This window comes from Megascapheus bottae, chromosome 19, assembly GCF_031878675.1.
Source record: "Megascapheus bottae isolate mThoBot1 chromosome 19, mThoBot2.hap1, whole genome shotgun sequence".
Taxonomy (NCBI): domain Eukaryota; kingdom Metazoa; phylum Chordata; class Mammalia; order Rodentia; family Geomyidae; genus Megascapheus; species Megascapheus bottae.
In genome coordinates this window covers 47,028,657-47,052,943 of record NC_143527.1, presented here as the reverse complement: position 1 = coordinate 47,052,943, position 24,287 = coordinate 47,028,657, and the positions used below count along the sequence as shown (strand labels likewise).

The 24,287-nt window shown below is 45.0% G+C and overlaps 1 protein-coding gene across 1 annotated transcript in view; it reads left to right on the top strand.

Annotated features, from left to right (window-relative positions):
- Positions 1 to 24,287, top strand: part of Apcdd1 (APC down-regulated 1) — a 30,911-nt gene that overhangs the window by 4,076 nt on the left and 2,548 nt on the right. The window contains exons 2-4 of the mRNA XM_090353513.1: positions 5,828 to 6,011; positions 9,831 to 10,362; positions 22,671 to 22,992. Of these exons, the coding sequence (XP_090209639.1) occupies positions 5,828 to 6,011; positions 9,831 to 10,362; positions 22,671 to 22,992 (1,038 nt within the window). The remainder of the gene's footprint in view (positions 1 to 5,827; positions 6,012 to 9,830; positions 10,363 to 22,670; positions 22,993 to 24,287) is intronic.

The window sequence follows — 24,287 nt, the reverse complement described above, 5'->3', positions numbered from 1 at the left end:
GAAAGAGAAGTGATAGGTGCACAGATTAGAGAAAAGATACAAGTGCCACCCTGGAATTATTAGGTAGATTCTGTCCTGTAGGGCTTCTCCTTTGATTCATTCAGTGAGTTTACCCAGGAGGGTCTGGCACATGTCACATGCCAAGTTGCATTTCCTTCAGAAAAGCTTTCCCTCTTTTCTGAAGATTCCTAAAGCGCAGCTAGTAGTATGAAAAAAAAAATGAGATTGAAAAATCCCAAGCTAAGAGAATGGTCCACTGTGGTCTGTTCTCTTCTAGGAATCTCTTACTCTCTCTTTCCCTCCCCAACTCTCTTTCTTTCTCTCTTTCTCTCTATCACACACTTAAACCCCACCACAGGTACTATATAGACAAACCTGGACTGCCAGCACCACACACAAACATACCTACATATAGTACACATAGATGCAAATGCACAACATACAACATACTTAATGCCACATACATATAGCGGATACACTTATCACACAAAGCACATATTCTATGCAAACTATACACATACCTACCACACTCAACCATATAATGCATATAACACACACAGCCACAATACCATGAACACCACATAACCCAAATGCACAAACATACACGCACACCTACCTGCAAAGACACAACGTGCACATTGCCATCTTTTTTTTTTTTTTTTTTTTTGTCAGTCCTGGGCTTGAGCTCAGGGCCTGAGCACTGTCCTTGGACTTTCTCAAAGCTAGAGCTCTACCACTTGAGCCTCAGCACCACTTCCAGCTTTTTTCTATGTATGTGGTACCGAGGAATCAAACCCGGGTCTTCATGCACATTAGGCAAGCACTTTAACCACTAGGCCAAACTCCCGGCCCCCACATTGCCATCTTGCACTCAGCCCCACCTGAGGACCTTGGTACTGGAAGATGACAAAGAATGGGCTTAAATTACTAAACAAGTTATTCAGTTACTAAAGGCAAGAGTTTGGAATTGTGACTCAATTACTTCTCTTAAAAGGAAGATGTTTTTAGAGTGAAGGTTTAGAGATGGTAAAAGCAGCTCTCTTCATGTTTATCACAAATCAAAAACTGGAAGTTACAAGAGCTTGCACACACAAGGACCTGAGTGGTGGTCAGATCTAGTTCTGTCGATGGGACCTGTGAGCCTCTGGCTCTGAAAGCTACCCTGAAGTTCACTCTCCAGCATCCACTTCAAAGCAGGTGTTTACATGATGAATGCTTACTTAATTGGGTAGGGCAGTTTTACAGCTAAGTAATTACCTTCATTTAGTCTAGTCAGTCACTTTTTACATATGAAACTAGTTCTAACTTGAAAATGCTCTTCTGACTCTACTTGTCAGTGTACCTGGTGCCTTATGAAGTAGGGAAACCTGCAGAATAAATGCAGAAACATTTAAAACTCAACCCGGAGACAACCATTATGAATGTTTTGAAATGATAATCATTTAACTTAAAAAAAATAAGGCGTGTTTAAATGTTAGAGTTCATCTGTAGAGAACAAAATTGAGTTAAACTGCATGGGTGTTTGAATATTGTTTCCTTTCCAGGGAATTTTGCATTGTACCATGGTTAAAATGGTTTAGAATTTCTGATTTCCATTCGGTCTAGGCAGGCAGGTGAAAATACCCTACCCCCTTCCTTGTTTCTACCTCTCTTCCCCCTTCCTTGAGCCACATGCACAACTCCCTACGGGAACCTCTCATGCATGTCCTAGTGTTTGAATGTGTTATATACTCTACCTAGACCCCTTCTATTTATTCTCCAAAGCCTATGTGCCCAGCATACCCCAGTGAAAGGTTCAGATCCTGCCTTTTATAAGCTTATGTGGGGACTGATTTATCCTTCAGTTGAGTCTCCTTAGGAGCATGGTATTTGTAGTTGTTATGTCTAAAATGGCACCAGGAGTTCGGAGTCTTGCTGATGATGTGAATGAGGGATTAGGGTTTATATATGGTTTATATATGCTGAGTGGTACTGTGAATACAAAGCTCTCAGGGTTGACCAGAAGTCTATGACTGTTCTCTTTGGAGGACGTGGCTACTCCATGAGAAGGGATTTTGGGGATATAAACACATAGCTGTTCACCTTGACTTCCTGAAACTGATGTTATATCACATGACCTATTAGTTCCTAACACTGAATCCAGGTACCTTTCACATGAAGGTCTATGGGGGTCTCAGTTGTCATTGGCCTGCAGACAGGCAGAAGGGGTGGTGATATTGCCTTTCCCTGTAGGAATCTGGACACAGACGCTCTGCTTTCCCCACCTATGTGTGTATTGGTATGTTTGGTTTCTTGAGTTTACTGGCTGATACACTGCTTTTCAAAACAAGTAAGAAAATGATTAAGTCTGTTTGTTTAATTTTTCTCCATAATTCATTTATAAGTCACACTCTCAACCCTGAAGAGAAAAATCAGTGTGGGATTAAAACAGGTATTGTTATAGAAGCAAGGAAGTATTAATCTGCTGTTAGTGAGGCAGTTCTGTGCTTTTTTTTTTCTCACACATCACTTGGTGACTCAGGAAAGAGGATACCTGTGAAGTGTTCACATTGTATTTATGTTTTCTTACTGAGACCCAGGTAGAACAAATAGAAGCCACCCAAAACAAGAGGAATTGCCAAATTATCTGGAATAAAGAAATGTCAAAGTCCTCTGAGGCTCTCTGAATAATTCATGAGCATCTCTGTTTTCAAGGCATTGTGTCATCTAAGTACAATTATTTTTGTCCCTGGTAATGAAGTACTAATATATCTTAATAGATGAAGTGGTAGTGATATTACATGCCTGTAATCCAGCATTTGGGAGGATAAAGCAAGAGGATTGCCAGTTCAAAGCTGTCTGAGATACATAGACAGAACCAGTCTCAAAACAAAACCAAAATACATCTTAATGATTATTGAAGTCTTGAATTCAATAAAGTTCCGTAGCTGGCAGATCTTGTTTCAAAGCCAAGCAGCCTAGCTCTAGGGCTTTGTCACATCCCATACTCTCCTGAAGAAACATCTGCAGGAGACAAAGGAGTTTGCAAATCAACTTTTAGAGCAGAGCTTAGCCATTTCTGAAATGTTGGCATCTTTATTGAATGATGAGGTCCTATTTCAGGTAGAATCTTCAGTCCTTAATTCCAGTACCTTTAATCCAAAACTATGTTTTAACTAGCCACAGATCCATCAGACAGCAGGCTTCAGTTAGGACTATGCTGTCATCAAGGTAATTACAGCTATTGGAGACAGATTGGAAAGCACTCTTCCCACTTTCTACATTGTCCCTGAGCTCTTCAGCTCAAGGCTAGCACTCTACCACTGTGAGCCACAGCACCACTTCCAGTTTTCTGACAGTTAATTGGAGATAAAAGTCTCACGGTCTTTACTACCCTGGCTGGCTTTGAACCCTGATCCTCAGATCTCAGCCTCCTCGGAAGCTAGGATTACAGGCATGAGCCACCAGTGCCTGGACTTTCTCTTATTTTCTACCTGGTTCAGTGCACACCTGGACAACTGAAGAGGCAGCATCCTTGCTACATGGAGTTACTGGTGAAAATGCATATATTTTGCAAATAGCTGGTTGTGAAAGAGAGAGAGAGAGAAATGACCTTGTAGAACATGTTTGCTTCTTCCTCCTCATTGAGGCCAGTCCAGGGGGAGTGCAGGGATGCGGGTGGAACCCCTGCAGCATCCCTTTGTGCACATCTGAAATCAAAGTCCCCAGTTAATCAGGGTGACCAAAAACGATGACATCACTAGACAGTGTTCTCGTTTTCCCTCTGTCCCTTCTTTCATGTCAGGCCAAAATCAGTGTAGTAGGGTAAACTAAGGTGGTAGGGAGGTTGCCTTTAATTTTAGTGCAGCACTGTTATTTAATGGCAAAACAGCATCTGCAGTAGCTTTGCCTGTTGCATTTAGATGTGCTAACAGAAAACTTGGGAGTTCATACTAGAAGACATCTGTTTCCTCACTGCCAGGTCTTTCTACTAAAAAATTAGTTTAATCCTCTGAATGGTTCGGTCATGTGATGGCAAACGTTTTACAGATATCTGATATTATTGATTTGCAAGTCTAAGTCTATGCTGGTAGATTTTTATCATGTTGTTGTAACTCAGTATTATGCATCTTATTTATTTGTATATATCTGCATGCCTATAATTAGAGATTGAACTCAGGGCTTCATGTTCTTGCTTAGTTATTTTACTGAAGGCTGGTACTCTGTCATTTGATTTATTTTGCATTTTTCATTGTATTTTCATACATTGGTGTAACTAGCAGCTATTTTGTTAATGTAGTGCCAAACACATGGTAGGTCCATGTTGGAGACCCACCCACTTGTTAATTACTTCATGTGTGAGTCTCTAAGGAGGCATTGGGCTTTCAGGTAATAAATCCATTTTGTATCTCTTGCTTCATTCTAAACATCGGGCTACTGGTAATTTTGTAAAATAAATTTAGGCCAACTTTAACTACTTGTACTGAAGATAAATCTGGTCCTCAAATTGCGTTATCCCTAGGAAACAATCATAGATAATCCTTTTATAACTGTCCCCCTCTCTTTTTAATAATCCTGGGGCTTCAACTTGGGGCTTGGGTATGGTCCTTTAGCTTTTTAGCTCAAGGCTAGTGCTTTACTATTTGAGGTGCAGCCCCACTTCTGGCTTTTTGCTGCTTAGTTGGTGATAAGTCTCCTGGACTTGCTTGCTTGGGCTGGCTTTGAACCTCAATCCTCAGATCTCAGCGTCTTGCATAGCTAGGATTACAGACATGAACCATTGGTACCCAGTTTAATTATTCTTGATTTAAAACCTGTTAGATGTTTAGTTTGTCCCTGATTTTGTTAGGAGAGTAGCTGGCCTTGGAAGATAGCTGCATGCAAAGATCAAAACATTTCCCTACAGGAAAGGCTAGGTACTTTCTAAAGAAAAGAGGTTCATTTAGCTTCATTTGGGAGGCTGATAGCTCAAGCATCATTGTGCTGGCTCCTGTGAAGATCTCCTTGGCTTTCTGGTCACCTGATGATTAACAGTAGCAGGGCAGGCGCTTGGGTGGGAGACAGGAAGCCAAAGAGGCTTGAGAGTGGCCAGGCTTATTTGCTCATTAGGAAAACTCACTAGGGGTCCTAGAAGAACTGGTTTGGTCTCTTCCAATGGCAATGCTCCCTGGCCTACACACCACCTAGAGCCCCACTACTTAGCATTAGCAGTCTGCAGGTCAGGTCTCCAATTTGAACCCTGGGGGACCAGCCACTTGTAAAGCATAACAAGGGCATCATTTGGAGGCTGTGACAGCTGTGTGATGTGGTATGAGCCCCTGGGAGCAGAGCCAGGAGCAAATCCCAGTGCAGAGTTGCAGAGCTGTTCCTCTGACCTGTTTTCTTCTAGCTCTACCCCAAGCTACTCTTTCACCAAGGCTAGTCTCCTAGCTCTGTCCCTGTGTGCGGCCAGTCTTTCTGAACAGTCCTTTCTCCATTTGATCTCTTCATTAGTGACTCTAGAACTTGTTCACCTCTTTCTCCTGGCTTGCACTGCCCAGGTGCTTGTGAAGTTGTACAACTAAAACACAGACATGTGTCTGAGCTCTGCTGTGCTGGAACCAGTCATGTGACTTCTTGATCTCTGTGGACCTTTTTGTCTTACCTGGAAAGCAAGCTCCAAGGACTTGACTGGAGGTGATATAGGAGTCCTGGGAGGGCAAGCACAAGCTCCCATGGCAGAGGACTTGAGTCTCTTGACCTGCAAGGGCTCACACTTACTCTGCAGAGGCTGTTGTCTACTGGACTCAAGCCTGCATTCAGCTAACACTGCCTTTGTTTGTTTGTTTGTTTGTTTGTTTGTTTTTAGGGCTGGGAGAAGGCTCTGCCCTTCTTCATCCAGACAGCAGGTCCCATCCTCGCTCCCTAGAGAAAAGTGCCTGGAGGGCTTTCAAAGAATCCCAGTGCCACCACATGCTCAAGCATCTTCACAATGGCGCAAGGATCACTGTGCAGATGCCACCAACGATCGAGGGCCACTGGGTCTCCACGGGGTAAGAGCTTGGTGGGCTGGGGTAAGGTCAGGGAGGAACTACACCACACATATCTGCTCATTTAAAATGTACTATCTTTAAGTGGTTGTACAAATGAGTTACCGTACTACATCAGTTTATAATAGCAATACATCTTGATTGATGTCCACCCTTTTATCATTCTCCCTCAGCCCTGCCCCAACCCTTTCTCTCCCCTCAATTTTCTTAGCTCCAGAGGATATGCATTGAATATGATGATCGTGTTGGCCCCTTCCCTTTCTCTCTTCTTTCCTCTCTCTCCCACTCCCCTTCACCTCTCCTGCACCTTGCAAGGGCTGGTTTTCTGGTATTCATTTTGTTGGACGGTGTATAAGTTTTTCTGAGGAATTATACTGTTAGAATTCTCCACTACAGATACCATACTCCAGGTAATAGATACCTATCTATGCACTTGCACACAACTCCATCTTTACTTGTACATTTATGAATTAGCTTTAGCTCAAGATCAATCCATTTCTTTGCATCCATGTCTTCATCCTCATGGGTAAGTAAAGTTCCAGTGTGTGGATATATTCCAGTCTCTTGATCCATTCCTCTATCGTGAAACATCTGAGCTGTTTCCATTCCTTGGTGATGGTGAATAGTGCAGAGAAGCTCCTTCCTGTGGGTTCTTGCACATAGATCTGTCAAGCTAGGATGAGTTAGGTGGTGTCTGTATTTTAAGGAAGAGCCAGAGTTTCTGGATAGTTAAGAAAACAGAGCTAAGTACTGTCGAAATTGCTTGGCAAAGCAGAGATTATGTTGTCCTGCTGTTAACCTCCCCCCCTGACTGAACTCCACGGGACCACTTGTGCATAAAGAGAAACCATTAGCAAGTAAAATTAAGCGTCTGTGTTTCACCACTTCTGCAACATGCCTGGAAAGCTTCTGATGCACTAAATAATCTAGCCATATTCTGGTAACTTAATATAGGGCTACAGGACTCTTAATAGTAAGTTAAAAGCTGCCTCAACTAGTCAGGGCATAGTTCTTGGATTCTTTTCCATGCTCTGAAGCTGAGATTTATCCCAATTTGAGCTCGGGCTTATCTTCCATTAAAGCTTTTAAAAATAGCCTACAGGCAGATCTGTGAGTTTTCTTTCTACCCATTAAATAGTTGAGCATGAACTGGACTGACTCTGGGATCTGATCACTTCTCTCAGTACTCCATCTCTAGGATATCCCTGGGGAGAGATCTAGTGCCTCTGGATACAAGTAAAAAGAAACCTTACAAAATGATGAAGACTTAGAATGAAGTCTCTTCAAAATAACTGCCTAATAAACGATTTCCATAAAATTATTAATGGGAACTCAAAACTTTAGATGATCACAGGAGTGCCAACTGTGCCAGACGTGACTGTGCATTTTGAGTATTGAGCAGATCCCTGTCTTGGGGATTTGACAGTTAAGCACAGACACAAATGCTGTGATGGATAGAGGGCTGGCAGGTATGACAGGACAATGCTAGGATCACAGCAGGGCCCAGAAAGTCTAGCACAGACCATGCTGGATTTGAGGAAAGAACCTTCTGGCTAGAAAAACCCTGTGGAGTGAAGCACAGCCAGGCCAGACTGGAGACCCACTGGCTCCAGTCCTGCCTGCTGGGGTAGAGCTGGGGAAAGCAACGCCAGAGAAGTCTGTGGTTGTGAAGGCACTGTATAGACCAGACCATCTTCCCTCCTTCCCCTCTTTCTTTTGTGTTGGGGGGGAAAGGGGTGGTGATGGTATTCTCTTGTTCTTGTTGTTGAAACAGCTCCTTGCTGTTGATCAAGTTTGCTTGACCTAGCCTGGAACTCCTGGACTCAAGTGATCCTCATGCCTTTGTCTCAGAGTAGCTGGGACTATAGGAGTGTACCACTATACCTATCGATATATACTATATCGATCTTCTTGTGTAAGAGAACTGGGATGTTATTGCAGCATGTTTGGCCCCGGCCATGCTTTGAGCAGAATTCAGCTTTACTAAAAGATGCTTTGGCTACTGTAGCAAATGGATGGGTGATATGGGTGGGGGTGGCTAAGGAGATGGTTACACACTTCCCACTAGAGATGGCAGAGACTTGGATGAGGAGATTGATGGGTGATGGAGTGAGGACTGGACCTGAGGCACAGTGGGTGCAGGAAGCAGAATACATAGGCTGTGGTTACTGAGATAAAAAATTCAGCCAGGTGCTGGTGGCTCACACTTTGTAGTTTAGCTAGCTGTTCTGGAGGCTGAGATCTGAAGATTATCGTTTAAGTCAAGCCCGAGATAAAGTCTTGAGACTCTTATCTCCACTTAAGCACCAACCTCCCTCCCCCCCCCAAAAAAAACCTGAAGTGGAGATGTGACTCAAGAGGTAGCGTGCTAGTCTTGAAGCAAAAAAAAAAAGGCTCAGGTGACAGTGTCCAGGCACTGAGTTTAAACCCCAGGACCAGTACCAAAAAAAGAAGGTGGTGTGGGCAAGAACCCTTCTTATATATACCTCCATTTTTGTCAGGCCCTGCTCACACATCTCCTCTTCCTTGGAGGAGAAACTAAGGTGTCTTCTTATACCTTTGGCTCCAATGGGTCAATGCTCAAAACACTGCTGTCTGTTTTTGCATTCATAAGAGGTTTTTTGACACCAATTGACAAAGCTAAAGTTACATGGCAAAAGATACCTACCTTACCTGTTATCTCTCACCTATCTTCTACCTAAAAAGTTTATAATGCAACTTTCAGAGGTCCTTCCCTTGGGAATCCAGCCCAGGTTCTTGGAGCCATATGTCAACCCAGCCCAAAGTCTATGGTTAGCAGCTGCAGTAGAAAACTAACACTGGTGAATTGAGCTTTGAGTCACAATCAAGCGAACCAGAGGCCAACAAGTTTAGTAGACAAAGTCTTTGGCCAGTGATGAACAGGGTGCTTCCTGGCCATGGTACAGGCTCTGCTGTGTGTGTGTAATATCTAGGACAGTGGTAAGAACGTTCTGGAATCACCAAGCCCTTGTGCTCTGTAAACCCAGGTGAAACATTTTTTGGCTTAGGATGCTAGCATTGTATCAAATGCTACCGTGAAGGGTATTTCCTCCCTGTCAACCCCACACAAGCCAGAGGAGCCTTTCTTCTGTTGCTAATGTTAGACTTGCTTCTTTTCATTGTCTGTTTTGTTCTGCTAGAGGGAAAATTAATTTTGCATGGATGAGAGGATGCATTTCCACTTGCATGTGTGACTGCAATTCCAACTTCACTCCTGCCTGCTTTACACCAGAGCATAAGAGAAAGTGTTCACAGAGTCAGCTGTTTGGGGTCTTTCAGAAGGAAATTTCCAGAACTATACTATACTCTCCTAGACAGAAGTGGTGCTGTGGCTCAAAAGGGTAAAGCACTAGCCATTAGCAAAAGAGTTCAGGGACAGAGCCAGAACTTGGGTTCAAGCTCCAGGACTGGCAAAAAAAAAAGAAGAAGGAGGAGAAGAAGAGGAGGAAGAGGAAGAAGAAGAAGACGAAGAAGACGGACAGACATTTCTTTGTTTTAGGCCTACTCACCTTTTCTATTCTACAGCAAATGAGCATCTGTCTTCTGGTGTAGACTAATCTGGAGCAGTCATTGGACTCATGGTCCAGGTACATGGAGGATATGGCCTGATCTTGTGCCTGAGTTCTCCTACCCATGGATGATTATCACACATAGAAACTAGGTGACCAGGGGGGCAGAGTGAACTGGTAATAGAGTGGTGTCTGCTTATAGCAAACATGTTTTAAATGATCACTGTAATGTCTTGCCACAGCCATGGGTCTTGTCCACGTGAGCTCACAGAGATCTTCTCCTTTTCCCCAGCTGCGAGGTGAGATCAGGGCCAGAGTTCATCACCAGATCTTACAGATTCTACCACAATAACACCTTCAAGGCTTACCAGTTTTACTACGGCAGCAACCGTTGCACCAATCCTACCTATACACTCATGATCCGAGGCAAGATTCGGCTTCGCCAGGCCTCCTGGATCATCCGTGGGGGTACGGAGGCCGACTACCAGCTGCATGGTGTCCAGATCATCTGCCACACGGAGACAGTGGCTGAGCAGCTCGGCCGCCTGGTGAACCGTACCTGCCCAGGCTTTCTGGACTCAGGCAGCCCTTGGCTACAGGATGTGCCCTATGATCTATGGCGCGAAGAAAATGGTCATGAGTGTACCAGGGCCGTGAACTTTGCCATGCACGAGCTGCAGCTCATCCGGGTGGAGAAGCAGTACCCCCACCACGGCCTGGACCACCTCGTAGAGGAGCTTTTCCTTGGTGACATCCACACAGATGCCACCCAGAGGATGTTCTACCGACCGTCGAGTTATCAGCCACCCCTACAGAATGCCAAGGTACCTGGCTCCATATCGTCCATACACAAGGGAAATGGTTGGCTCTGATAAGGGTAGGTCTGGAGCTCCCAAGAGACCTGACAGAGGGAGGCTCTTGAGTAATATAGACAAAATAAGGCTGCAGGAGGTGGGAGATGTGGAAGGCCCATGGCTGCCTGCCTCTTGCTTTTTGTGATCCAGGGCTTCCTTTTCCTGAATTTGGGCATGGTATAGATGAGGATCCTAGAAAACATCTACAGCTCCAACGTCCTAGAGGCATCCTCTGTAGCCCAGAGGAAGGAAGGGTAGCTGTATTACAGTCATATGTGAAGAAGACACCAGAAAACAGCACTGCCCCATGGAGAAGATGGAGGGGGCAGAGGGGAGGCATCAGTGACTGTGAGATCTGCCTGTTGCATAGGGCCTTAAAGTTTGCAGTTTTCACCTGGTTACTGCTTTCAGTCTGCACAGCAACCTCTTGAGGGGAAATGTCCTTACAATACTCTCTGGCAGAGGCAGCCAAGGTCCCAGGGGTTACTCATTCTTGAGCACACAGTTTGTGAGTGCCAGTGCCAGAATTTGAACCTGGCTCTCTTTCCACCAGACCCAAATTCCTTCCATTTTACTAAGCAACATGTGAAAGTCACTGTGATCAGAAGGGAGGACCAAAGAGCAGAGGAAGCAATTAAAACTTACAATGTTTTTCTCCTTGAGTGATGCTCTAGTAATTACAGTTAGAATTTGTAAGACATTTCCTTCCTACAAGCCCAGAATCATATCAGTAATGTAACTCGATCGGTTCCACTGTAGAAGCTTGGATTCTCGGGCCAGAACTCTGCCTGGGTCAGGCCACTTTTCCTGGAGTGATCCCAGGACACATGAAGTCGCCTTGAGTGGAACAGTCCCTAGAACAGTGGCTCTCTAATTACAGAGCCCTATTCGACTTATTTGGGTTATTCATTTTGAAAATCTATTTTTTTTTCCCTTAGCGGTGTTTCGAGCTCACTCAGAATTAGTCAAGATATCACGGAGAACTTCCTCTACCATAGACTGCTCACTGTTGTCTTTTTTTAAAATCTCTGTTATTGTGAGCTCAAGGGATGAAAGTAGCCTTTATTCGAAATCAGCAGACACAGTCCACTTGGCAGAGCCTATGTCCTCTGCTTGCATGTTGCCTTGTGCCGGACCAGAGCCCTCAAATCCCAGGGCTTCCTGCTGTGGTCCAATTCTTCCCTGTGAGTTTCAAAGCTACCTAAGAGGCAAAGATGAGTTAGAGTAGATAAGGGGGGAGAAAGATCTCTGTAGTCCCAGCTATGTTTGTGTGTGTGTGTGTGTGTGTGTGTGTGTGTGTGTGTGTGTGTGTGTGCCGGCGCGCGCGCATGCGCGTGCGCGCTGGAACTTGAGTTTGAACTCAAGGCCTTGTGTTTCACTTGCCTTTTTTACTCAAGGCTGAAGCTCTATCGTGTGAACCCCACCACCACTTCAAGTCTTTTTGAAGATTCCTTGGAAATAAGAGTCTCGAATATTTTTCTGTCCTGGCTGGCTTGGAATCCGGATCCTCAGATCTCAGCTTACTTAGTAGCTAGGATTACAGGCGTGAGCCACTAGTCATTGTTTTGTTGTGGGTAGAGGAGGATTCCCAGAGCTCAGCCCTTTCAGCAAATGCATCTCTAACAGATATCAAGAGATGAGAATGCACTCACTAGGTCAACCCTGGCTGAGGTATGATTCTTGTCCAGGCTTTCATGGAAGACAGATAAGGACCTCGGGCTTCCAACTTCATTCAGAGACCCAGCCAGTTGGTAGAGTTGTCCAGAGCTGGTGCTGAGACACAGAGCAGTATGTGTGTCACCTCTCTTGGAACATGGCTGGAGGCAGCCATGGCAGAGAAGGGGATTTTCTTACCTCCATTTGGCACTCTTACAGCCACAGATCTTCTGGGATGGGTTGTGAAGTAACTCCACTTGAGCCAAGAACACAGCTCCACCTATCTTGCTCACAGCCCTATCTTGCTCAAGCAGAGTCTTCATCTCCTCTTTCTCCACCCAGCCCAAGTCTGGGAAGCAAGAGGCTGGGGTCTGAATGAGGAGGCTGGCTGCATCTGCCATGGGCTGACCTTGGGCTGCTGTTTATATTTTCACCTTTGCTCAAGGTAGGTTTCCTCACCAGGCTAGCACACACCCACATTGGCTCTTTGATCGCCTAAACACTGAGAACTGAAAAAAAGGGAGGTTAAGCTTTTTTTGTCTTTTGTTCAGTGCCAGTACTGGGGCTCAAACTCATCGTCTGCATTCTATGTCCCTTAGCTTTAATATTGAAGGCTAATGCTCCATCACTTGAGCTTCATTTGGCTTTTTGGTAGTTGATCAGAGGTAAGAGTGTTGTGAACTATTTTGCCTTGGCTAGCTTCGAACCACTATCTGCAGATCTCAGCCTCTTGGGGAACCACTGGTGCCTAGCCAGCTTTCTTTCCATATCCCTATCTCTTTACCCTCAATTGGTGCTGTCTCTCCAGTAGCACCCAGAGCTCATAGGTCGCATGACCCTCCCCACCTTCCAGCTCCATGTTTCTCCCCCTTTACTCCCCTGTGCAGTCTGGAGGACCTTCTCTGCAGTCACCCATGACCCGGAATCACTAGTGTCCCTGTGGAATACATGTGTGGCCCCTGGAAGGACTTGTCTTCAAAGTGAGGGTTTTTTTACCATAGGCATAGGGAATTAAAGAGGGCAACGGTGCCCAGGCCCTGAGTTCAAGCCCCAGTACTGGCACAAAAATCAATCAATAAGAAAGAAATAGACTCCTAATCCCCAGTCTGATTCCCAGATTCCAGAAATATGAAGGGTAGAAAGAACTTCGATATTATCCAGGACCTACTAAGTAAAAGGAAAGGTACTGAGAAAAGTACCCAAACAGGAAGACACAGAGTATCATGACTCTTCTGTTTGTATAAAGCCAAACCATAAAAGAAGAGGCAGAGTACAAGAGATCTGGCCATGGCCTCTGACCATGAGACTGTGTGCTGCCAATCAGGTACCTTTGCTTTTTGTACCTTCTGCAATGTATGCCACAAACTTATATTACCTAATCACCCTGGCAATGCAAAATTTAAATTACTGAAAGACCCATTCTCTCCCAAGACTCCGAGGAATGCCAAGGCCTAGTAAAGTTGGAAGGAGAGCTCAGGCTTCCAGAGACTAGCCAGCCAGGTCAGGCACTCTGGGACGACTGTGGAGGCCCAGCTGGGATGACTCGGGACAGTGCAAGGCTGTGTGCCTCCTGAAACGGAAAAGGCATATTCTTTCCTTGTCCTTCCTCTTGTACCTCTTGGCCCGCTGAGTCCTCAGGAAGTTTTTAGATCCTTCCCCAGGACAGCTGTGTTTCAGACAGGCTCTGGACCTGGTAAAGCCCAGTGGCCTGTGCCCATGGGATGTCCAGAAACAGGTTGTCTGGGCTGCCTATGGCTGCCCTGTCTAGAACAGGAAACAGAGAGAGAAAGGGGGGGGAGGAGAATGTGTGTGTGTGTGTGTGTGTGTGTGTGTGTGTGTGTGTGTGTGTGTGTTTGTGTGTGTCTTCAAAGAGCCACAGTCCTGTGCAGCAGGGGCTGGAAGCTCCCTTCTTTGAACTCTTCGCCTCTCCTAATTGCTGGTCCATGGAGACCTGGCTGAAAATTAGTTTAAATGCTAAATTGAGTTTGAAACCACGAGTCTCAGCCCCTGTGGAAACAGGACACCATGTAAAAATAGAAACTTCAAGTCAACTTGTTTTTCTAGGCTTTATGCAGTTTTGCTGTGAGGTTCAGAGTCCTTTGGCAAATATATGATGTTTGCAGAGATTCAGGTGTGTGGGGATTATTTCAGGAGGAAACTGGCTCCTCTTCATTAACAAAAAATCAAGGCAACCTGAAATAATTGTGAAAGAAGATGCTTTTCTTAAATAGAGTTTAACACGAGGGCAGCCATCATCCTCGGCCTGGATTCTTCAGAACCAGGCAGTTAAGATTGTGTAGCCAAGTTCATGCTTATGGTGATAGAATCAAATGGTTATTAAAAAGCAAATGGTTGCCAGGAGCATTAGAAACACCCAAGCCTCAGGATCAGACTTGTAAGCAAATGGAATTGGTCTCTCTCCAAAATCCTGAACTGATTTAACCACATGGTTATAAATCAAAAGGGTTGTCTGAAAACAAGACAGCTTTCCCCAAGCTGTGTCTCTTAAATATTCTGTCCCAGCAAACTAGCTGTGGTAGAGCTGCCTTCAGGAAGGAGGAAACCATAAGGATTTTAGGGGACTTGTGACCTATAGGAAAAGAAGAAAAGTCTGGAGCTCTGTGTGCTCCTAAGTTTTAAGCTCCAGGGTAGGAACCAACACACCAGTCAGACAGAAATGTTAGACATGTCTGTCCCTCTGGGTCCATTGAGCATTGGTTGCAAGACACGTATGAATGCCAAAATTCCTTACATAAAATAGTGCATCACTGGTATAGAGCCTCTGAACATCTCCCAGCATGCTTTAAATCATGTCTAGAAGACATATAATATCTAAGACAACTTAAGTATAATGTTAAACAGATAGGAAATATTAATCAAGACATTTGTATGTATTCAGTATGGATGCAGCTTGGTTTTGCTCAATATTTTTTTTTTGCCAGTCCTGGAGCTTGAACTCAGGGCCTGAGCATTGTCCTTGGGCTTTCATCAAGGCTGGAGCTCTACCACATGAGCCATAGCACTACTTCCGGCTTTTTTTATGTATGTGTTACAGAAGAATCAAACACAGGGCTTCGGGCATGCTAGGCAAGCACTCTACTACTAGGCCAAACTCCCAGGATCTCTCCATATATTTTTTTAAATCCATTATAGTTGGTTGAAACCTCAGGTGCAAAACCTAAAAGATACAAAGGGCTGATTCTAGGTGAAAAGTATTGTTGAACTATGGGACTTCTGCTCCTGGTGATGTTAGAGGATTTCAGATCAGATGGCTGTCAGAATGGGCTTTTCAAGCCAGGGACTGGACCGGCTCTGGAGCTGAGTAAGTTAGGTCTCCCTAAATGGGATGGGAGCCATCCCATTTAGGGAGCCATCTCTTGGGTGGGGCAGGCCTGGAGTGGGGAAGGAGCCACATACTCTCTGGTATCTTCTGTCAGTGTGAGGAAAAGACTCGGGGCTATAGGGGTGATAGGAGATGAAGAGAATGGTGAAGGCCAGAGGTACAATAAGTTATGCCTGCCAATAGTGTTACCAGTGACTTAACACTGGTAATACTGTCTAACAGGAGGCTGAAATCTGAGGATCGAGAGGCAAAACCCGCCCAGGGAAAGGAAGTCCAGGAGACTCTTAACTCCAGTTAACCAGCAGGAGCTGTGGCTCAAGTGCAGAGTTCTAAGCCTTAAGCAACAAAAGCTAAGAGATAGTGCCCAAGCACTAAATTCAAACCCTATTACTGGTGCAAGGAAAGAAAGAAAGGTGGGGGAGAGGGAGAGGAAGGGGGGGGGAAGACATGGATGCTGCTTTTGTGGCCATCTTGTTTGGGCAGAGCTTGCTGTTCTACAGGCTGCTGCCCTCCAGCCATATTATGGACCCAGAATATTTTATTCTTTGACTCCTCCAGAGTATTTTGGCAGATGGACAGGCACTTGGGGTTGCTTTATTTCAGGAGTTTGTAGATCAGGAAAGATTTGTTGTCAGGAACAATGCAAGCAGTAAACATTTCACCCTTAAAAGGCAAAAACTCTGAGAGGCCTGGATGAAAACCCAGCAAGCAGGAAGTCAGCCGTTTGAAAAGCATGTCTTATATCTTTACTGCTCAAATGTTAGACAAACAGTATAGAGAGAGAGAGGAGTGGTTCAAGCCAGGGGTTTTTTTTTTTGTTTTGTTTTGTTTTGTTTTTTGGAATTCACAGCAGACTTAATTATTTTGAAAAAATCATCAGATTCAATTACTTAAGTGAATTAAAATGCCTAGGAGTCTATGAAACAAGCAAGTAAAAATAAATACAAGTTTTCCTCTCAAAGCCATGTCTTCTAAAGCAACAGCTCCTCTTTTGAAGTTCAGAAAATTGAAAATTAAAAAACAGCTCCTACTGGGACTACCTCACAAATGAGACTATACATAATTGTGCATGTGTGTACAGAGATCTTCATGGAATTACTGTTTCCTAAAACAAGAAAGACCTTTGTAGCAAGTACTCTTGGCTTACACCTGCAATCCTAGCTACTCAGAAGGCTGAGATTTGAGGATCTTGATTCTGAGCCAGCCCAGGCAGAAAAGTCTATGAGAATCACATTTCCAATTAAGCAGTTGAAAGTACAGATGTCGCTTAAGGGGTAAAGCACCAGCCTTGAGTGAAAAAGCCAAGGAGAGCACAAGCCCCTGAGTTCAACCCCCCTCCCCACCTTCCCACCCCAGAACAGGAAAGAAAGAGAGAAGCAGGGAGGGAGGGAGGGAGGGAGGCAAAGAAAAATGAGAAAGAAAGGTGAGATGGGAAGAAAGGGAAGGCAAATAAAAGAAAAAGGAAGGGGGCCGGGAGTTTGGCCTAGTGGTAGAGTGCTTGCCTAGCATGCACGAAGACCCGGGTTCGATTCCTTGGTACCACATGCATAGAAAAAAGCCGGAAGTGGTGCTGAGGCTCAAGTGTAGAGCTCTAGCCTTGAGAAAGTCTAAGGACAGTGCTCAGACCCTGAGCTTAGGTCCAGGACTGGCAAAAAAAAAAAAAAGGAAGGAAGGAACTTTGTGAAGCTTATCTCTTCGATACAAAGTTCTTAGAAAATTCACTTCCAGAGGTTTCTTCCTCCTGAACTCTGAGGTATAGAGTATCCAGTTGTTCCCCCCTTTTCCTGTTCAGTAGCAGCTACAAACCGAGTGTCTTAGGTTGCTTTCTGTTGCTGTCAAAAAATACTAGAGTCAGAGTAATTTGTAAGCTGAGATTTAGTTGGCTCATGGTCCTGGAGGCTGCTAGGAAATTCAGGAGCATAGCACTGGCATCTAGGGAGAGTCTTCTTGCTGTATCATAATTTGGAGAAAGTCACATGGTGAAACAGGTCAAGTTTGCTAGCTCCCGACTCTTCCTCCTCTTAGGAAACCACTGCCTTGATGAACTTGTCCAATTCTAATTACCTCCCGGAGTTCCACCCTGAATAGCGTTTAACATTAATGTGGGGAACACATTCAAACCCTGTGTCAGAAATCATCCGTCCCTTCATAGTGCAAGAGGTGGGTGTGCACCGTCCCCGTGGCCCTCGACTTCCTGTTCCTTACCTCATGTGTGTCCCCCTGCTTGGAGACCCGGCTCACAGGGCCTGTAGACTACCTTGGCCACCCTGCGTAAGGGAGCAGAGCAGGACTGCAAGTGTCGCAAGCAGCTTTGGACAGCAGTTCTGGAGGTTGAAAGACTGAAGAGAAAGGTGACTTAAGAGAAAGGGTAGAGTCTGGTGAGGATCCCCTTTACAATGTAGATGGCTCCTTTCTCATTCTGTCCTCCATGGGGGGAAAAAAAAAAGGGGGGGGGAAACTTGGAAACCTCTTTTCTAAGGGTGTTGATCCTATTAATGTGGCTCTACTCCGTGATCCAGTTACTTCAAAATCCCCCCTCCAATGACTCTCACATGGTGGGTCATAATCACAAAACAGGAATTTTGACAGGATATAATCGCTCAGTCCAATCCAGCAGGGTAGGCAGTCAACAGTGTGAACCACAGTTCCAGGGACCATCTGTGTAGCCTCTCTGCCCGGATAATCATTTTTTCCCCAGGCCGTAGTATCCTAGAATCTCAGATCTACAAAGCAACCCAAAGGGGCCTTTTCTTTGGGGCCGTCCTTGCTTTTCTGGATGAACACCAGCTGCTCTATTTATTAGCCTGTTGAATTACTCAGGATACCTTTCTACTGTCAATCTGCCCATCAGAAACCTCATTACAACCAGTAGGCATGCAGTCCCCTGCTGGAAAGTGTGGGAAACATGAAAGGACTGCATTGACCTTGGCCTCAAAAAAAATGTACAATGTAGTACCCAAAAAGGGCTCGCTCAAGAGTGTCCCCAGCAGCACTTGCCCCCGAAAAGTTGCAGTTAATTGTAAGCAATATTTTGGACATGGGTTTATCCCATAAAATACAACCCTAGGAAAGGAAATTTCCATTGTCTGTTTTCCATTTTTTCTTTTCCTGGAACAAAACTTCTTAAGCTCAAGAAATTGAAGCCTTAATATTTGGTCCAGACTGCTTCTCTAGTTGTCTTTCAAGTAACTTCTTCCATTTGGGAAGGTGATGGAAACAAGAGGACACTCTACAGATGTTGTTGGAAATACATATTGGCAGGAAATGGGAGAGAGCTAGAAGACTCTCATTAGTCACCAGCCCAAGAAGACTTTTTTCCAGGAGCTGGAGTCCTTGACAAGGGGACATCTGTTCTTCTTAGGACTCCAGTCTTAGAATTGTCTAGGGCTAGGAGGTTGCACTCAGTAAGTCCCAAGACCAAGTTAGAAGCCTGAGTCCACTTTGGCATTGCAGAGTCATCTGAACCAAGTTATTGTTTCTCTGTTGTGAGTGTCTTGGATGCCTGGCCTAGAAACCATTCCTGTGATCTCTTCACAGTAGATATGCTAGACACTCTCAGAGCCCGATGTCATCTATAGGCTGAAGCTCTTGAACCTAGGAACCCATAGGCTGAAGAGGCATGCTCGCCACTTTCTACGCACTCAGAAAGTGTGCATTTCATTTTTTAAAACAGACTTCATCTTGTCAGAGATTGCTAGGGATTTTTTTCTTTTTTTATTGTAATTAATAAAAGGGTTACATGATATTTGCCATATAGAAGGTGCATTAATTCACATACATTGATACCCTTTCACATGTCTTGGTTGCTAGGGATTTTTTTCTTCCTAACTCTGCCTCTCTGCTTTTTTTGTGGTTTGGGGATTGAACCCAGGACTTCCTACATGTAAGATAAAACACTTCTGCCACTACTTACCATTAATTAAGGCTGTTTCCAGTGCATGTGAACAGCAACAAGGGAGCATATTCTGCTTCCTCTGCGCTAGCGTTCAGATCTTAGGTGTACAACAACTTTGAAAAGCCCTCGCTAAGTTTCAGGGAAATCGAATGGAATAGAAACTAAATTGGTGAGTTAGTGAGTCTAGAACATGATGCTTCTCCAAGGAGAAAACCCACAAAAAGCTAATTTCATGAAGAGGCAATATTTTACAGTGCAGACCATTATCCATAAGCATGGATGATAAGAAAGCCACTTTTCAAGCCGTCTAGCAATACAAGGTGAAGGCATTATTTCCTACTTCCTGAAATGATGCCTATAGTTCTCTTGAATTTTTATATGAATCACAGATAGATAGTAACCAAGGGTTTCAATTTATTTACAGCCAGGGATAGAGCTGGAGTTTCTTTTTGTTGATATTGTCCACAGAGAGGAAGAATGTGTATCATAGTTTATCTCCTAGCAATAGTTACAGAGTTGTTTCAAGTAACCAAGTAACTAATCAACTCAGAAGCCAAAAATAAAGACAACAATAAAAGAAAAAAAACAGATAGGCAATGAAAATTAGTTAAAATGGACAAAGGGCTTGAATAGATATTTCTGTAAGAATGAAGTATGAATGGCCAGAAAGCATGCGAAAATAACCACAGTAGGATACCATAGGCAAACTTAGTAGGTACCCATTAGGATAGCTATTGCCCATAAACATGAAGGTGGGAAAATGGACCCTTCTGTGTTGGAGGTAGAAATGTGAAAAGGTGCAACCATGGCAGAAAACAGTGTGGTAGTTTCTGAAATTAAAGCTATGAGTTGTCATGTGATCCAGCTATTCTGCTTCTGGGTTAATACACCAAAACTATGAAAGCAGAAATACAACCAGATATTCGGGAACCATGACAACATTATTCACAGCCTTCAGAATGGGAACAGCCCAAGTGTCTATCAACTGATTAAGTGGAAACAGCAAAAATAAATAAACAGTAGAATATGACTCAGCCTTAAAAAGGAAAGAAATGGAGCCAGGCACTGGTGACTCATCCATACCTGTAATGCGAATCGCTTGGGAGGGTGAGACTGGGAGGACTGTAGTTCAAGGCCAGCTGATCAGTAAAATCACATTTTTTTTTCTCATCCTGGTCACAGCAGTATATTCCTGTCATTTCAAGCTACATGGGGGCGGGCAATTGAGATTGGGGGATTGAGTTTCCAAGCCAGAAGGAAGGAAGGAAGGATCCTTGAGACTTTGTCTCCATGGAGGGAAGCAGAATGAGGTGGCACATGCATGTGACCCAGCAATGAGGGAAAGCCTAGAGGAGGCAAGTCATAGAATGCAGACACAGGTCCAAGCAAGATGTGAGACCCTATTTTAAGAATAACCAATGAAAACAAGGCTAGAGGTGTGGGTAAGTACTGCCATGCCAGCCTAGCCAGAACAGGCATTGAGTTCAAACTTCTGTTCTGTGAGATAGTGAGAGAGAGACAGAGACAGAGAGACAGAGAGAAGGGAAGGAAGAGAGGAAGGGAGGGAGAGAGAGAGGGAGGAAGGGAAGGAGGGAAGCCAGGTGCTGGTGGTGAATCACGATTTAAAGCCAGCCTGGGCAGGAAAATTTATGAGACTTTCTTTTTTCCAATTAACTACCCCAAAATCTGGAAGTGGAGCTGTGGTTCAAGTGGTAGAGTTCTAGTCGTGAGCAAAAGAGTACAGGGACAGTACTGAGGCCCTGAATTCAAACCCAGAACCAGTACAAAAAAAAAAAAGAAGAAAGAATAAAGGGGAGAGAGACAGAGAGAAACTCTCCATTCTACTGGTATCTCGCCACTCTAATCCTAGCTGCTTGGAAGGCTGAAGGCTAAAGTGAGGAGGATTTCATTTTGACGCCAGCCCAAGCATAAGTCGAGAACTGTTCTCAGCTAGAAGCTGAATTGGTAAAGAGTGCCTGTCAACCTAGCCATGTGGAAGGCTGAACTCAATAGAATCCCTTCTCTCTCATCTAAACAGCTTTAGCTTTTCCTCCATCAGTACTGCTATTTGAAAAAACAAAACAAACAGCCAAAACTTTTTTCAGGGGTTGAGATTTTCCTAGAAGGGCCAGGAGTGAAGTAGTCCAAACTCCCAGGTTCCAGGTGGCAAGCCAAGTGTGGGGAATGGTGCTTGTTTGGTGGGTGGAGTAAACAGTGGGGCAAGGCCTCAGTGGGCCCGGTGGGTATCACACAGCCTTGTCACAGGAACTCCAGCAGGAAGCCAGCAGCTCTGTGGGGTTACCTTCGCTCATCTTCGTGGCTCCCCTTGTTCCAGAATGTGGCTGGCCTACTTGCAGGTGATGTAAAGTATGGCACTGGCTGGGGCTCAGCTCTACATAGTCTCCTCTCAACCCAGCTTTATCCCTTCCTGTGACAGACATCGCACTTACGGCTGATGCCAGGCCTGATGTGTTCTAGAGTTGAACATGTTAATGACGCCATGTTAACTTACTATGTGGAGGGGGAAAAACCTAGAACTTTTTCTCATAGTAGCTTTTTGAGGAAACTTGGATAGTTCTTGAACGTGGGCTGCTTCCTTTGAACTCAGATTGTGTGTTATTCACTATAACATACATTTGAAAGATGGTGGTTGGCAAGAGACAGATCTTGTCTGTCTCTGGTCTTGATACAGAATGGACTGACTGAGCAGGAGCCAGCTTAATCGTTCTCTCTTATAACATGTGTGCAAGTGGCTGGCTATACTGGTTTTCCATTGTTAAATGAGGAAGTCAAAACAGAAATGAATCACTTTCCTAAGGTCACCAGCTGTGTGTGAGGCGATGAGACTGGCTTAGCTAAGACTCTCAGGACCTGGCTAGAATCATCTTTCTGTGCTGGTATTTATCTGAGCCTTGATGCTCTGCATACGTGTGATCTGGTCGTGGTGGTGTGTGTGGGGGGGGGGGGTGCACACTCTCGTGAATGTTCTAGCACTGGTGCTTTTCCTCAGGGTCTGGGGCACTATCTCTTAACTTCTTCACCCAAGACTTGTGTGCTTTACCACTTAAGCCACAACTCCACTTAGAGCTTTTTGAGAGGTTAATTATAGAGAAGAGTCCCAGGGGCTTTCCTGCCCAGGCTGACTTTGAACCTCAGTCCTCAGAGCTCACCATCCTCAGCAGCTAGGATTACAGTCATAAGCCACTGGCGCCTGGCTTGTACATGTGTCCTGTTTTGTTAGGCAGGTCTGGACCGTGAAGCAGACACTTGGGTGTGTTCACAGCATGTCACTCTTCTCTCACTGCTCCAGAGCTGGCTTGTAATTGCTCTGAAGCTTCTCATTGCTTGTAAGGTCTCTTAAGTGTGTTTGTTTCTTCGCTTCAGAATCACAACCATGCCTGCATAGCCTGTCGGATCATCTACCGCTCTGATGAACACCACCCTCCCATCCTGCCCCCAAAGGCCGACTTGACCATTGGCCTGCACGGGGAGTGGGTGAGTCAGCGTTGTGAGGTGCGCCCTGAAGTCCTCTTCCTCACCCGCCACTTCATTTTCCACGACAACAACAACACCTGGGAAGGCCACTACTACCACTACTCAGATCCTGTGTGCAAGCACCCCACCTTCACCATCTACGCCCGGGGCCGCTACAGTCACGGCATGCTATCCTCCAGGGTCATGGGTGGCACAGAGTTCGTGTTCAAAGGTAGGTCCGCTGCCTCCTGTCCCCACAGAGGGCTCAGGAGCTGGTCTTACATGTTACGTTGAGGCAGAGCATGAGGAAAAGGTCGTGTGTTTGCTGGCCACACCTGCAACATAAACCTGCCCCTTGCTATCTACAGGGAATTAGTTACAGTACCCATTAGGATATCAGGCCCCAAGTTCTCCAAGTCCCTTCTATAAAAAAGCATAGTGAAGCAAGGTACTGGTGGCTCATGCCTTTAATACTAGCAGTGGCTCACACCTGTAATCCTGGCTACTCAGGAGGCTGAGGCCTGAGGATTGAGGTTCAAAGCCAGCCTGGGCACTGAAGAACGTGAGACTCTTATCTCCAATTAATCACTAGAAAATGGGCAGTGGGGCTATGGCTCCAGGGGTAGGGGGTAGCCTTGAGCTGAAGAGCTCAGGGACAGTATCCAGGCCCAGAGTTCAAGTCCTATGACCCACAAAAAAATTTACACGTACACGCGCATATACACACACACACACGCACACACACACACACAAATGTAGTGATTGCATTACTACACTTAGATAACACATTATTCCTTTTATTTTTATTTTTTATTTTTGCTCATCCTGGACTTGAATTCAGGGCCTGAATGCTGTCCCTGAGCCTCTTTGTGCTCAAGGGAAACACTCTACCACTTGAGCCACAGCACCACTTCTGGCTTTTCTGAGTCATTTATTGGTGATAAGAGTCTCATGGGGATTTTTCTGCCTAGGCTGGCTTGGAACCTCAGTCCTCAAATCTCAGCCTCCTGAGTAGCTAGGATTATAGGTGTGAACCAGTGGCATCTGGCTAGCACATAATTTCCAGATCACCATTAATCCCTGAAACACCTAACGCAATGCCAGTGCTCCATCGATGCTTGACACACTGCATTGTTAAAAATGACAAGATGAATGTTCAAAGCTCGACACTGGTGGCTCATACCTGTAATCCCAGCTACTCAGCATTGTGGTTTAAAGGGCTCCCAGGCAGGAATGTTTGTGAGACTGATCTCCAATTAGCCACACACCCAAGAAGCCAGAAGTAGACTTGAGCCACATCTCATCTTCCAGCATTTTGCTGGTTAACTGGATGAATGTGTCTGTAGTACGCCTGGGGACTGTGGGCTGACTGTATTTGGCATAAGTGCCATTTCCCTGGGGACGTGGGACTCCCTGGCCTCGACAGTCAGTGTATGTGACTCTGTGGTCAGCAGTACAGAGAGGTAATGGCACTGTTTTCTGGAAAAAACACCTTGTAGAGGTTGACGATCCCCAGCTCTGACTGGA